The 14391-nt window shown below is 39.7% G+C and overlaps 1 protein-coding gene across 3 annotated transcripts in view; it reads left to right on the top strand.

The window, feature by feature from the left end:
• Positions 1 to 14391, top strand: part of scn5lab (sodium channel, voltage gated, type V-like, alpha b) — a 183044-nt gene that overhangs the window by 27719 nt on the left and 140934 nt on the right. For all 3 annotated transcript variants that reach the window (XM_079806384.1, XM_079806383.1, XM_079806382.1), the window contains 2 exons: positions 12681 to 12822; positions 13282 to 13479. In XM_079806384.1, coding sequence (XP_079662510.1) covers positions 12681 to 12822; positions 13282 to 13479 — 340 coding nt within the window. The remainder of the gene's footprint in view (positions 1 to 12680; positions 12823 to 13281; positions 13480 to 14391) is intronic.

Here is a 14391-nt window from a genome sequence, read left to right as displayed (position 1 = left end):
CACGATCAGCAATGCAGCGATTGGCTGGCGTCAAGACATCAACGTAATAGAGACAGAGCGTATTTAGGCCACGCCCACTCTGGGGGGGAAAACAATCCAACGCTTTCCATTGACTTTGCATTGCGTGAGGCTGCATCCTTGTCATTTCGGACTTATAACAAAAAACAGAACAATGTCTAAAAGCTGATATGTGACAAGGTGTACAGCAAACAAGCTAAAAAACACAGAAATACGTTTTTATAAACTGTCGACCCAAAAAAAACGAGAGTTTAAGGAGACAAAAGTGGATACAGGCAGTAAAACGTGACGCTTCAGCAGAAGAATGGGGACATTTTGGGATCCTGACACTCAGTATGCCTCATCATGTCTATGTGTGCAGTAAATATGTTGTCACTGTTAAGTCAAATATCAAAATGTCAGGTTTATATGTTATATTTCCTGTCGCTGATAACGTTCCCCTGTAGTGTGTGTACTTCTCAGTGTAATATAATGTGTCGCGCTCTGCCTGTATCCACTTTTTTGTCCTTAAACGCTCGTTTTTTGGGTCAATAGCTTATAAAAACGTCTGTGTTTTCGGTTGTGGGTTTTGTTTAGCTGGTTGGCTGTACACTTTGTCGCATATCAGCTTTTAGACATTGTTCTGTTTTTTGTTATAAGTTCGAAATGACAAGGATGCCGCTTCACGCAATGCAAAGTCAATGGAGAGCGTTGGATTGTTTCCCCCCCCCGGTGGGCGTGGCCTTCAGATTATGATGCGTGTCGCTCTGTCTCTATGGCAACGTAATGACATCATTTAATTAAAAAGCCACCTGGCAAAAAAACTAAATTACACACAAAACCCCCACAAATTTCTGGACATTTATAAGGAAACAGCCAAACGACCAAACCAACATAAAAGTTATAATAGATAAATGATAAATGTTTTTTTTGTAACATGATTACCAATTATTTATATTCACGATTTTATACAGTATTTGTACAACCTTTTACATTTTTATTTCAATGTTGTAATTTAATTTGTAATTCAATTTGAAGCAGATTTGTAACATGACAGTAAAGTTTCTTAAGGGTCAAATTATCTTCTCTTGCGCTGCATCAAGCCATCCCATAATATCCGTGATCACTTAAATTAATGCACGGATCAGGTTAACTGTACAACGTGTGTAAACCAATAAAAATAAAATATTCCATCACAAATAAATCGCTCAATCAAGTGGCTGTGTCGTATTATACACAACATTATACACAACATTATACATTCTCATATATATATATTAGGGCTGTCAAAAGATTAATCGCGATTAATCGCATCCAAAATAAAAGTTTGTGTTTACATAATATATGTGTGTGTACTCTATTAATTATTCATGTATATATTCATGTATACATTTAAGAAATATTTGCATGTATATACTGTATATACATTTATATAATCTATAATATATATAAATATAAATGTTTTATATATAAAAATAATATTTTTTCTTAAATATATACATGCTTGTGTGTGTATTTATACATAAATAATAATTAACAGAGTACACACATATATTATGTAAACACAAACTTTTATTTTGGATGCGATTAATCGCGATTAATCTTTTGACAGCCCTAATACATATACAATATAACATTTTTATATTATTATTATTATTTAAAATTATTATTGTTGCCCCTGGTTCAGTAATGAACTCTTGTAATAAAGTAGCAGTGGCCTGGACAGATTTTAAGTATCACCTCAAAATGCGATCTAATCCTATTTACATGAAATAAGCTGTTTCGCAGCTTTGAGTTTACGGAGCTGTTGCTATGACAGCAAGTCCAGATTGAGCTTCGAAGAACCAAACAATCCAAGATCATGCCAAATAAATAACAATCAAATCCAGCTAACTCAGTTAGCGAGGTACGAAGAACGGACCCATGATTTTTGTGACAATTTCTCATTTAGGGTCAGTTTTTAAGTTCATGGGTCAATTTGACCCGCCACATAAAAATCACACCCAGAATTCAAACGTAATACAGGGACACTGAACAACAACCTCAGTAATTGCTAGTAAATTTCACAAATAATCACAAATAAACAGCAACTGCATTAAATGTAAAAAGACTGAAATAGTATGATAAAACACTCTTTGTTTTATTCACAATCTGTGTAGTTGAAATGAAATGCATAAAGCTGGAATCTGTATTTCCTCCAACACAGAACTGAATAAATATAATAATCCCACTCTCACCTTGCTATTGTGAAACCGCTGAGAGGAACGCATATGTTTGCTAATTGTATATGAGTGTGTGAGAGCGCCGTATGGCATCTGGCCGTACATTACCGCTTTAAAGCGTCTGCTCTTGAGGGATTTGTACAGTATGTGCTCATGGTCATATCTCTACTTACATAAACTCTTCCCGTGGGAACCTCAAGAACTCGCTGATAAACATGTGGGACTGGAGAACCAACTGGAACGAGTCGTGCCATCTTCGCTCTCTTACACTCAAACCAGTTTTTGTCTGTTGACTATGGACTGGTTTACAGCTCATCTGGTTGATAGTTTAGTATAATTGTACAAACTTCAGCTCATACTTCACGTGTGTTTCTGCTGTGAAATTAGATTTTTATATTTTTAAAGTTGTATATTGTATAATTGCATACATTTCTATGAAACCCCCAACCTACAAACAAAATATATATTGAGTTCATTAATATATCAGTGGTGTATAATATTTAAAACACATGATAAATGAATAAATGAAAAATAGCAATAGCCTTAAAGGGTTAGTTCACCCAAAAATGAAAATTCTGTCATTAATGACTTCCCCTCATGTGGTTGGACACCCGTCAGACCTCCGTTCATCTTCAGACACAAATGAAGATATTTTAGTGTAAATCTGATGCTCTGAAAGGCCTCCATTGGCTCCAATGCACTTTACACTCTCAAGACCCTTAAAAGACACTAAAGACGTCGTTACAAAGTCCATCTCACTACAGCGGCTCTACAATAACTTTATGAAGTGACGAGAATAGTTTTTGTGTGAAAAAATATAAATAACGACTTATATAGTGATGACAGACATAAACATAAATAACGACTTATATAGTGATGACAGATTTCAAAACACAGCATCATGAAGCTTCGAAGTGTTATGAATCAGCGAGTCGAATCATGATTCGGATCATGTGTCAAACCGCCAAACTGCTGAAATCACTTGACTTTGGCGATCCAAACCGCTGAATCGACTCACTGATTCATAACGCTCCAAACCGCTGAATCGACTCACTGATTCATAACGCACCAAACCGCTGAATCAACTCCCTGATTCATAACGCTCCAAACCGCTGAATCGCTGATTCATAACGCTCCAAACTGCTGAATCGCTGATTCATAACGCTCCAAACCGCTGAATCGCTGATTCATAACGCTCCAAACTGCTGAATCGCTGATTCATAACGCTCCAAACTGCTGAATCGCTGATTCATAACGCTCCAAACCGCTGAATCGCTGATTCATAACGCTCCAAACCGCTGAATCGCTGATTCATAACGCTCCAAACTGCTGAATCGCTGATTCATAATGCTCCAAACCGCTGAATCGATTCACTGATTCATAACGCTCCAAACCGCTGAATCGACTCACTGATTCATAACGCTTCAAAGCTTCATGATGTGTGTTTTGAAATCGGTCATCACTATATAAGTCGTTATTTACGTTTTTTTTGTGCACACAAACTATTCTCGTCGCTTCATAAAGTTATTGACTCATCAAGACAGCCATTTTGTAACAAGACATGAAAAAAAGAACGGCTTGTGCGCACTTTTCGGTGTGTGTGTCAGACAGCGCGAGACTGCAAGGAGTTGTTTTTTGCAAGTTTTTTGCATTTAATAACTCTTTTTAACGTCAAGCAAGTCACATAAGTAACAGTCGTGTGCTCAGTCTATTCTCTGCTATATGCATAAACCTAAAACGTACACTTTTCACAATGTTGAAGTAGCTTATTAAAATCATTCAGATATTGCGTGCCCTTGTGAAATGCATATTGCGATATGTACATTTGCGATATTTCGATATATTGCGCAGCCCTAGTTATCACAGTGATAATCATATTGTCTGAACCAGATATTAATATACAGATTTTGTCCTCATTGTTGTCACTACAAGAGCAAGCTCCTGATTGGTTAACACTGCAGAATGTCTATTCGCGTCTTTGCATTGACTTAACTTTGTAAATCACTCGCGCGAATCGCGTCATTCGCGTCCGGTGTGAACGCACATTCAGGCGGAGAATACACAAGGAAGCGACAGCGCGGATCACGTAGTGAGAAATTCACATTGACCAATCAGATGTGGTTTTTGGCTGCAAACTTTCACGGTTGGTTAGTTCTACAAAGGAAATGTCCATATTTGGATTAGCCAGCGCTGTGTGTGAGACTGAGAGCTTTATAATGACACCAGGCATGACATGTTTCTGTGAATGGAGACGGCACATGTTAGAATAACTGTTGATGATTTCGGGTTGAAATCTAAAGGCGCAAGTTGACAAAATATAATGAAATAACCACCTTAATATGTAATGTTGACATTTGTTTTATTTTGACATGAAAGCTTACATGTGAAGGGAGCAAACTGGCCCAAAATCTCAAAATTGACCTCGTGTCTCGCCTTAAGAGATATTAAAGTCATTATAAAGTCATCTATTGACTATGCGTTTGATTATGACTCCTCGACTGCCGTTCTGAGGGATTCGATGTTTCGACAGCGTCTGGAAAGTTGGTCCTCCGTCTGCGGCGGTTCCTCTCGTTCTATGATGAATCAAATGGATAAAACATTATCTTAAAAGCGAGTGCTAATCGATAACGTGATATTTCAAAATCCAGAGCATTTTTTGCAGTGGAATATATTGAAGATGTAATGGAAAGTGCAGGACGTTCTCTCTGAGTTATTGGGCCGTGGATGTGAAGGTCTCGCTGCCTAATGGGCCGTTGGTGTGAATTACGACCCGGCCTGTAGATGTTGATTGTAACATCTGGCCCAAGCCAGAAAGAGACAAAGGACAAATCCGTCTGTCTCTGGCAGTGATAACAGGCCTCAAACAGACAGACGCGTGTCCACCTCTGATAAAACAGCCCTTGGAAACTGAGGCGAGCGTTTGTCTAGTAGATGAGATACACAGATTCCGCTTTACGAGGGTCAAAAACAGAAGATTCATCAGCGTTCAGTTATATATACCCACGCTTTCACAGACTGCAACGCATGTTTGAGCTGTTTAACTGAAAGACACTGAGATATCTTAAAACATCTTTTGTCTCAAGATGCACAGCAGTAATGTGTTTTTCTAAGGCACATTTATAAAAGATTCTTAAATGTACTTAATTGAGCTACTGTAAGGCATAATCCAGGTTTAATCTGAGCCCTGTCTGTCAAACCAGGCACTAATGAGTTAAACTACTTGTTTACGAGAAGCAGTTCATAGCAAAAGTAGCGTATTACATTAACAGTGTAAACGCCCACTGCTGTGATTGGCTGCTGTGATGCTTCAGTGTAAACGCCCACTGCTGTGATTGGCTGCTGTGAGACTTCAGTGTAAACGCCCACTGCTGTGATTGGCTGCTGTGAGACTTCAGTGTAAACGCCCACTGCTGGGATTGGCTGCTGTGAGACTTCAGTGTAGATATAATAAAAAAATAGGCACATTTCTAGGATTAAGATCCTTTGGAAGGTAATGTTGTTTTTAGTCTGTTCGTCTCTCCTCATCATCTCACTAACACTCCAGTGGGCGGGTCCAAAGTTCACCTATCTATGACATCATAAATAGGCACATTCCACAACAAGTCATTCTCTGGGCTTGATTACAATAAAAGCTGTTTTTGGACTAACAAGTAATAAAGTTAATTCAAAGGAAAACAAGATTGACCCCATTGGCAGATATTTGTTATTGTTTTAAGCATAAAGTTGCTTATTTTTGATATCCCCCCTGACTTAATATCTTATGTAATTTTGCTTGATTTGACTTAAGAATGTTTAGATGTTTGAAAACAAGACATAAATCCTCTCCCGCGGCCTCATGGGATAGTAAAGTCTCCATCATATGCACATGCTTCAGAAGAAGTAGCAGGAGGACTGTGAATTTGGACATACTATTTGATTCCCATATTGTTTTTTGCCTCCTATATAATAGTCATATTTGGACATGTTCAGATTTCCTAGAGCTTACTGTGAGAGAAAAGACTCGGCACAAACAATGTGACATACAAACTGAGGTTTGTGACACTAAATACATTTTTGACTATCTCATCATGGATGAATGTTGTGCTATAATATCTTATAATTCATAGCATTAGTTCTATTGTTAGTAATACAAACCTAATGTAAACGGTCTGTGTTATATAATACGCTCCACTGTCTGCTAATGGTGGTATATCAATATTTTTGTCGAGGACGTCAACATGTAATCATTGACCTTCGTCTTCGCTCACAAACACTGGCCACTCAAGCCCAATTTGATCACTCAGTGATTTTCTTGGAACTCCAAACATCTCGATTGAAATGTCGTCTCGTGTGTCGCAGTAATTATAGGGTGTTGGTGGACATTCATTAAAACAAGAGTCTAATAATAAACTGCGATTAGGCTGTATTTTGACAGCACTATATTTGACCTTAATGAAACTCACTGAGAGGTCACTCACATGGAGCTGAAGGTTCACTCAATATCATTTAATGGTCAGATCTATTAGTCATCAAAAAAGTTAATTTGCAGCATCATCTGAACCTCATTTGTACTTTACTTATATTTACATACATACATACAGTCTATTGTAGTACATATATATACAGTATATATATATATATATATATATATAATAGTATATTATAGTGGTTATATTCACTGATATAAGTGTATGTGTAATATACTACAATAGAATATACATAAACACACACACATATATGATATACAGTATATACAATATATACAATATTATATACAATATAATATTACAATATAATTTATATATAGTATATATTTACATACATACATAACATACACACATACATACACACATACACACACACATACATACACATACATACATATATACATACACACATACATACACACACACACATACACACACATACATATATACATACACACACACATACATACATACATACATACATACATACATAACATGCACATCCACATACATGTACATACATACATACATACATACATACACACACAAACACACACACACACACACACACATATATCATACATACATACATACATACACACACACACACACACACACACACACACACACACACACACACACACACACACACACACACACACACACACACACACACACACACACACACACACACACACACACACACACACACACACTGTTTATACAAATACACACATTTATGTGCATGCATACACTATATATGTATATACACACACACACACACACACACACAATATATATATATATATATATATATACTTTATATAGTATACACACACACTCATATGTACATATACTAAATAAACCCATGTCCTCTATACTCTAATGTTTGAGAGAAGCACATGTGTTTTTGCTCTGAAAGAGACGATGTTGTTTTATTGTTATGAAGATGATTAATATCTCCATGTGTAGGTCCTACAGCACAAAAGGCTTTATTGGAAGCTGCTGTTCTTCATGTCGGTGTGTTTGTTTCCCTTGTTCGTTTATTTCCCTCGGGGATCAATTAAGTCAATTAATCCAGCGGTCTTATTTTAGCCATTGTTAGTGCAGCAGCTCTCTGGTCACCTTGTGAACCTGATGGAAACCTGAGGTGAAGGCTGACGGCGTTTCAGACAGAAGCACTCACCTCGCCTCACCTCCTCTGCTGCTATTGGAGGAGAACTATTGAGAAGAGGAAGGGTTTCTGATGACCTCCCCTCCACGACTATAGGCTCTGGACTATCTGTCGACAGAAAAGTTGGCAAAACTGATTTTTTTGATCAGCGAATCCAACGCATTCATGCAGTTCGCCGTAATTTGTATAGACGGAGATTACAGACGAGCAGCAGCTGTTAGCTCCATTAGCTGCTATTTCAACAATGGCGGATCTCAAGTGTGTGTTGGTCTTGTTGACCCCGCCCCCAGCGCCTGACGTAACCGGTTCTTACTTCTAGCCTGTTCTAGCCCAGCAATGTTTTGGTGCTACTTAAGAACCACTTCTTGTGGTAATAAACTGCGATTAGGCTGAAGCTGGGGCTTTGGGTGTGGAAACACAAAGAACCGATTTGAAACTAGGAACTAGCTCTGGCTCCAATCTATCTCTAGCACTGCCTTGGTGGAAAAGGGGTATCAGTGGTTCTTCAGCGGTTCTCCATCGGTTCTCCACCGGTTCTCCACCGGTTCTTCAGCGGTGTTTCAGTGGTTCTCCAGCAGTGCTTCAGCGGTTCTTCAACGGTTCCTCAGCAGTGCTCCATCGGTTCTCCAGGGGTTCTCCAGCGGTTCTCCAGCGGTGCTTCAGCGGTGTTTCAGCGGTTCTCCAGCGGTGTTTCAGTGGTTCTCCAGTGGTTCTTCAACGGTTCTTCAGCAGTGCTCCATCGGTTCTTCAGCGGTGTTTCAGCGGTTCTCCAGCGGTGCTTCAGTGGTGTTTCAGCGGTTCTCCAGCGGTGCTTCAGCGGTTCTTCAGCGGTGCTTCAGCGGTTCTTCAGCGGTTCTTCAGCGGTTCTCCAGCGGTGCTTCAGTGGTTTTTCAGCGGTTCTCCAGTGGTGCTTCAGCGGTTCTTCAACGGTTCTTCAGCAGTGCTCCATCGGTTCTTCAGCGGTTCTTCAGCGGTTCTCCAGCGGTGCTTCAGTGGTGTTTCAGCGGTTCTCCAGCGGTGCTTCAGCGGTTCTTCAGCGGTTCTTCAACGGTTCCTCAGCAGTGCTCCATCGGTTCTCCAGCGGTTCTCCAGCGGTGCTTCAGCGGTGTTTCAACGGTTCTCCAGCGGTTCTCCAGCGGTGTTTCAGTGGTTCTCCAGCGGTGTTTCAGTGGTTCTCCAGTGGTTCTTCAGCGGTCCTTCAGCGGTGCTCCATCGGTTCTTCAGCCGTTCTTCAGCCGTTCTTCAGCCGTTCTTCAACGGTTCTTCAGCGGTTCTTCAGCGGTTCTTCAAAGGTTCTTCAGCGGTGCTCCATCGGTTCTTCAGCGGTTCTTCAACGGTTCTTCAGCGGTGCTTCAGCGGTTCTCCATCGGTTCTTCAATGGTTCTTCAGCGATTCTCCAGCGGTTCTTCAGCGGTGCTTCAGTGGTTCTTCAATGGTTCTTCAGCGGTTCTCCAGCGGTTCTCTAGCGGTTCTCCAGTGGTTCTTCAGCGGTGCTTCAGTGGTTCTTCAGTGGTTCTTCAGTGGTGCTTTAGTGGTTCTTCAGTGGTTCTCCAGTGGTGCTTCAGTGGTTCTTCAGTGGTTCTTCAGTGGTGCTTTAGTGGTTCTTCAGTGGTTCTTCAACGGTGCTTCAGTGGTTCTTCAGAGGTTCTTCAGTGGAGCTTCAGTGGTTCTTCAGTGGTTCTTCAGTGGTGCTTTAGTGGTTCTTCAGTGGTTCTTCAGCGGCGCTTCAGTGGTTATTTGGGATGACTGAGGTGCTATAACAGAACCTGTTAAGATATGGTGCTATATAGCACCAAAAATGGTTCCCCTATGATTAGGAACCAAGAACCACTAAGTGCTGTATAGCACCATTTTTTAGAGTGTATTAAACTCAACCGAACACAAGCCCTGGTCATCTACATACAGTAAAGCATGGATGTCTCTCTGTTACTGTAATCCGTTATAGTGATACATCTGGCCTGTGTGAGTCCGGTGGATCAGAGCCGCCATCTGATCCCGGCAGAATCATTCAGAGATCAGACTCCCAAAGGAAGTAACCTTGAGTACATCTTGGCTCATAACAACATAACAGTTATTCAAGCAGGGCAGCGATACAGAAACAACACACGGCTCTGCATATTGGATTACACACACGGCACCAACAGAAATTCCCCAAGTCCATCCGCCCCGGCCGCGTCTTTCTCGGGAGGGCAGAGGGACTCTCTCGTGCCCAAAATAGACCATGTTAAAATGCTTTGTGTCCCGGCAATGCGATCCCAGCTGCCAGTGTGCTGAGAGGGGCTTCTGACAAATTCTCCAAGTGACTCGACTACAACAATACAGAGCACATCCTGCATTTCTGCTCTCGTTTCCCTCAAAACAAGGCTCGTTTTAAAGAAAGATCGCACAACACTTGTTTTTCTTTGACTAAAGTGTTTTTTTTATGTACCATTAAAAGTAGAAAAAAGATTAATTCTCTGAAAACAACTATTAGTATCTTGCATAATGTTGCTTTTCATGTAAATTGGTCCTATTTTAAAGGTGTTTAGACAAAAACAGTCCTGATTACATTAGTTACTGCACTCTTGAACTGGGAAAACAAGACAAAAACACTGATTAAATGCTTTATTTAAACCCATGTTGAAATAATACTTTCTCAATACTGATTTATTGTACTGTCAATAATAAGACTGAACGATCAGTTGTTTTTTCTGATGAAGTTTGCTGTAAATAGTAGTGTGGGTCGGAGAGCATGTTCAGACATCGTGTGCCCACACGAGAAAGGAAACCGCGGTTGATATCAGTGAGTCTGGGGTCTGAGGGCCCCTGTCCAAATCGAAATGAAGTGGGGCCTGTCCATTAGCACGTCCTTCAGGGACACGGCGAGGTGTCTGAGTGCGATAGCGCCCGTCACCCGCACCCTCACACTTTCAGCATGCCAGCCTGCTGAGAGCCAGTCGCCGCCTGCCCGAAGGGAGCTAGACTGGTAAAGGACGGCTGGCAGGGGCAGAAGAAACGGGCACAGACGCGAACCGCTGGCGCCACCAGCCTCTCAGTACCACCATGCCATGACTATTAGTCATAGACAGAGTTTTTAAAGATTGCTCACCTTTGGACATCACGTCTCAGTTTGTTGAGTTTAAAACCCTGATGAAGTAATTATAAGTAATTTGATGCAATGATGCCGTTAAAGAAGACCTGTTATGTTTTTTTTTATGTTTAATGTGTAATGTTGCTGTTTGAGCGAAGTTCCAAAGTCCATCAAAAGTTCCAAATTCTCTCCAAATTTCCAAAGTCCATCAAAAGTTCCAAATTGCCCCCAAAGTTCCAAATTCCCTCCAAATTTCAAAAATTCCCTCCAAAGTCCCTCCATATCTCTCCAAAATTCCAAATTCTCTGAAAAGTTCCAAATTCTCTGAAAAGTTCCAAATTCCCCCCAAATTTCCAAAGTTTTAAATTCTCTTCAAGTCTCTCCAAATTCTCTCCAAATTTCCAAAGTCCATCAAAAGTTCCAAATTGCCCCCAAAGTTCCAAATTATCTCCAAAGTTCCTCCAAAGTTCCAAAATATCTCTAAAGGTCCAAATGATCTCCAGATTTCCTCCAAAGTCCCTCCAAATTCTCTCCAAAATTCCAAATTCTCTCAAAAGTTCCAAATTCCCCCCAAATTTCCAAAGTTTTAAATTCTCTTCAAAGTCCCTCCAAAGTCCCACCAAATTGTCTCCAAATTTCCAAAGTCCATCAAAAGTTCCAAATTGCCCCCAAAGTTCCAAATTATCTCCAAAGTTCCTCCAAAGTCCCTCCGAATTCCCTCCAAATTTCAAAATTCTCTCCAAAGTCCCTCCATATCTCTCCAAAATTCCAAATTCTCTGAAAAGTTCCAAATTCCCCCCAAATTTCCAAAGTTTTAAATTCTCTTCAAGTCCCTCCAAATTCTCTCCAAAGTCCATAAAAAGTTCCAAATTGCCCCCAAAGTTCCAAATTATCTCCAAAGTTCTTCCAAAGTTCCAAAATATCTCTAAAGGTCCAAATTATCTCCAGATTTCCTCCAAAGTCCCTCCAAATTCTCTCCAAAATTCCAAATTCTCTCAAACGTTCCAAATTCCCCCCAAATTTCCAAAGTTTTAAAATCTCTTCAAAGTCTCTACAAAGTCCCACCAAATTCTCTCCAAATTTCTGAAGTCCATCAAAAGTTCCAAATTGCCCCCAAAGTTCCAAATTATCTCCAAATTTCCTCCAAAGTCCCTCTATATTGTCTCCAAAATTCCAAATTCTTTCAAAAGTTCAAAATTCCCCCCAAATTTCCAAAGTTTTAAATTATCTTCAAAGTTCCAAATTCCCCCCAAAGATCCAAATTCTCTCAAAATTTCCACCAAATTCTCTCCAAAGTCCCTCCAAAATTCAAAATTCTCTCCAAAGTTTTAAATTCCCCCCAAAGTTCCTCCAAAGTCCCTCCAGCAGGAGTTCTTCTCTATATCAGTGTTTCTGAACTCCCTGAAACGATTTCTTCCGGGAACCAAAATGTCACAATATTCCTCATTATAATAATTCATACGCAGAATAAAGGGGCGGGAACCTGGTTGAGTTAATAAGTTGTGTGGAGAAACTGGCCGTTATGGTAAGGGGCGGGACATTTCCCAAACACCAATCACAACGCACTGCTCCAGACGACCAATCAGAGTGCAGTGTGCTTTTCAGAAGGCGTGGCTTCATAGAGACAGGATCTAAACAGAGCGTTACTGACAGACTGGGAAGAGAGGAGCCGCAACAATGGAGAATATGAGGAAATAATCAACATTCAGACAGAAAAGTGTAATATGGATCTTTGTTTCTCTTTTCCACAGCAAATGTCCAGATGGTTTTGAATGCTTGAAGACTGGACGAAACCCAAACTACGGCTACACCAGCTTTGACACCTTCGGATGGGCTTTCCTCTCGCTGTTCAGACTCATGACACAAGATTACTGGGAAAACCTCTATCATCATGTCAGTATCCCTTATGTTCTCTCTCATTACGTGACATTCAGTTTGATGTTAAACATCTGCCAAAAATCCCTGACGTCTCCTCTAATTTACTTGAGATGCATGTGCACTACCGTACAAAAGTATTGAAAAGAAATTAATACTTTTATTCATCAAAGACGCATTAAATTGATTTAATTAAAAGGCATTTATAATGGGGCAAAATATTTCAAATAAATGCTGTTCTTTCGATTAAATAATTCTGACAAAGTTTCCACACAAATATGAACAGTTTTCAACATTGATAATAATCATAAATGTCTCTTGAGCATCAAATCATCATATCAGAATGATTTCTTTTGGCAGATTTTGGTAACTGGGTTTGTTATTGAGTAGATATTGCACATCTCCAACAACGAACGACAAAGCAATTCACAAATGGTTGCAGCGATTGTGATTGGATGCTGTTTCTGTGATGCACAGACTCTGCGCTCTGCGGGAAAGGCCTACATGGTGTTTTTCGTGGTGGTGATCTTCCTGGGCTCCTTTTACCTGGTGAATCTGATCCTCGCTGTGGTGGCCATGGCCTACGAGGAGCAGAACCAGGCCACCATCGCCGAAGCCCTGCAGAAAGAGCAGGAGTTTCAGCTCGCCATGGAGCAGCTGAAGAAGGAACAGCAGGTACGTCGGGGTCACCACTGAAACCAGCCGCTCATTTCTCCACTCACTTCCCAAACGAGGGGTCATGAGATGATGGAATGCCAATAACTCATCAAATAACATAAAAATAAATCAATAAAAGGGGCTGCACAAGTCATTAAAATATAACTGAATTTGTGATAAAGCTATCAAATCAAATGATTTAATTTAGAATATAGAAAATAAAATAAAAGCTTGAATTTAAAATGTGAAAAGCTTAAATATTAGTAGCATAACGAATTATGAAAATTTGATTATAGTGTTATCACATTCATTTTCATTTTACAGTAAAATTGTGTCATTTTACAGTCTTATTTTTTTATGATTAAAGTTAAAACTACTATTACTACTAATAATAATGTTAATAATAACAACTACTAATCTTATTAAATTTGATTGGGTTCCTAAAAACACTAGTGTGAATGTAAAGTGGACTGAATTAGGGTTGGAAAGGAGCTGAAAATTTACCAAAAATCCTGGAAATCCCAAAATTCTGTAACTTTTCCAAAAAATCCTGGAATGTTTCAAAAATTCTGGAATGTTTCCAAAAAATCCTGGAATGTTTCCAAACATCCTGGAAAGTTTCCAAACATCCTGGAAAGTTTCCAAAAATTCTGGAATGTTTCCAAACATCCTGGAAAGTTTCCAAACATCCTGGAAAGTTTCCAAACATCCTGGAAAGTTTCCAAAAATCCTGGAATGTTTCCAAACATCCTGGAAAGTTTCCAAAATTCTGGAATGTTTCCAAAAATCCTGGAATGTTTCCAAACATCCTGGAAAGTTTCCAAACATCCTGGAAAGTTTCCAAAAATTCTGGAATGTTTCCAAACATCCTGGAAAGTTTCCAAAAATCCTGGAATGTTTCCAAAAAATCCTGGAATGTTTCCAAACATC

The sequence above is a fragment of the Gobio gobio genome, assembly GCF_949357685.1.
Source record: "Gobio gobio genome assembly, chromosome: 23".
In the NCBI taxonomy this organism is placed as follows: Eukaryota; Metazoa; Chordata; class Actinopteri; order Cypriniformes; family Gobionidae; genus Gobio; species Gobio gobio.
The sequence above is the reverse complement of the archived record's forward strand: the minus strand, read 5'-3'. Positions and strand labels throughout refer to the sequence as shown.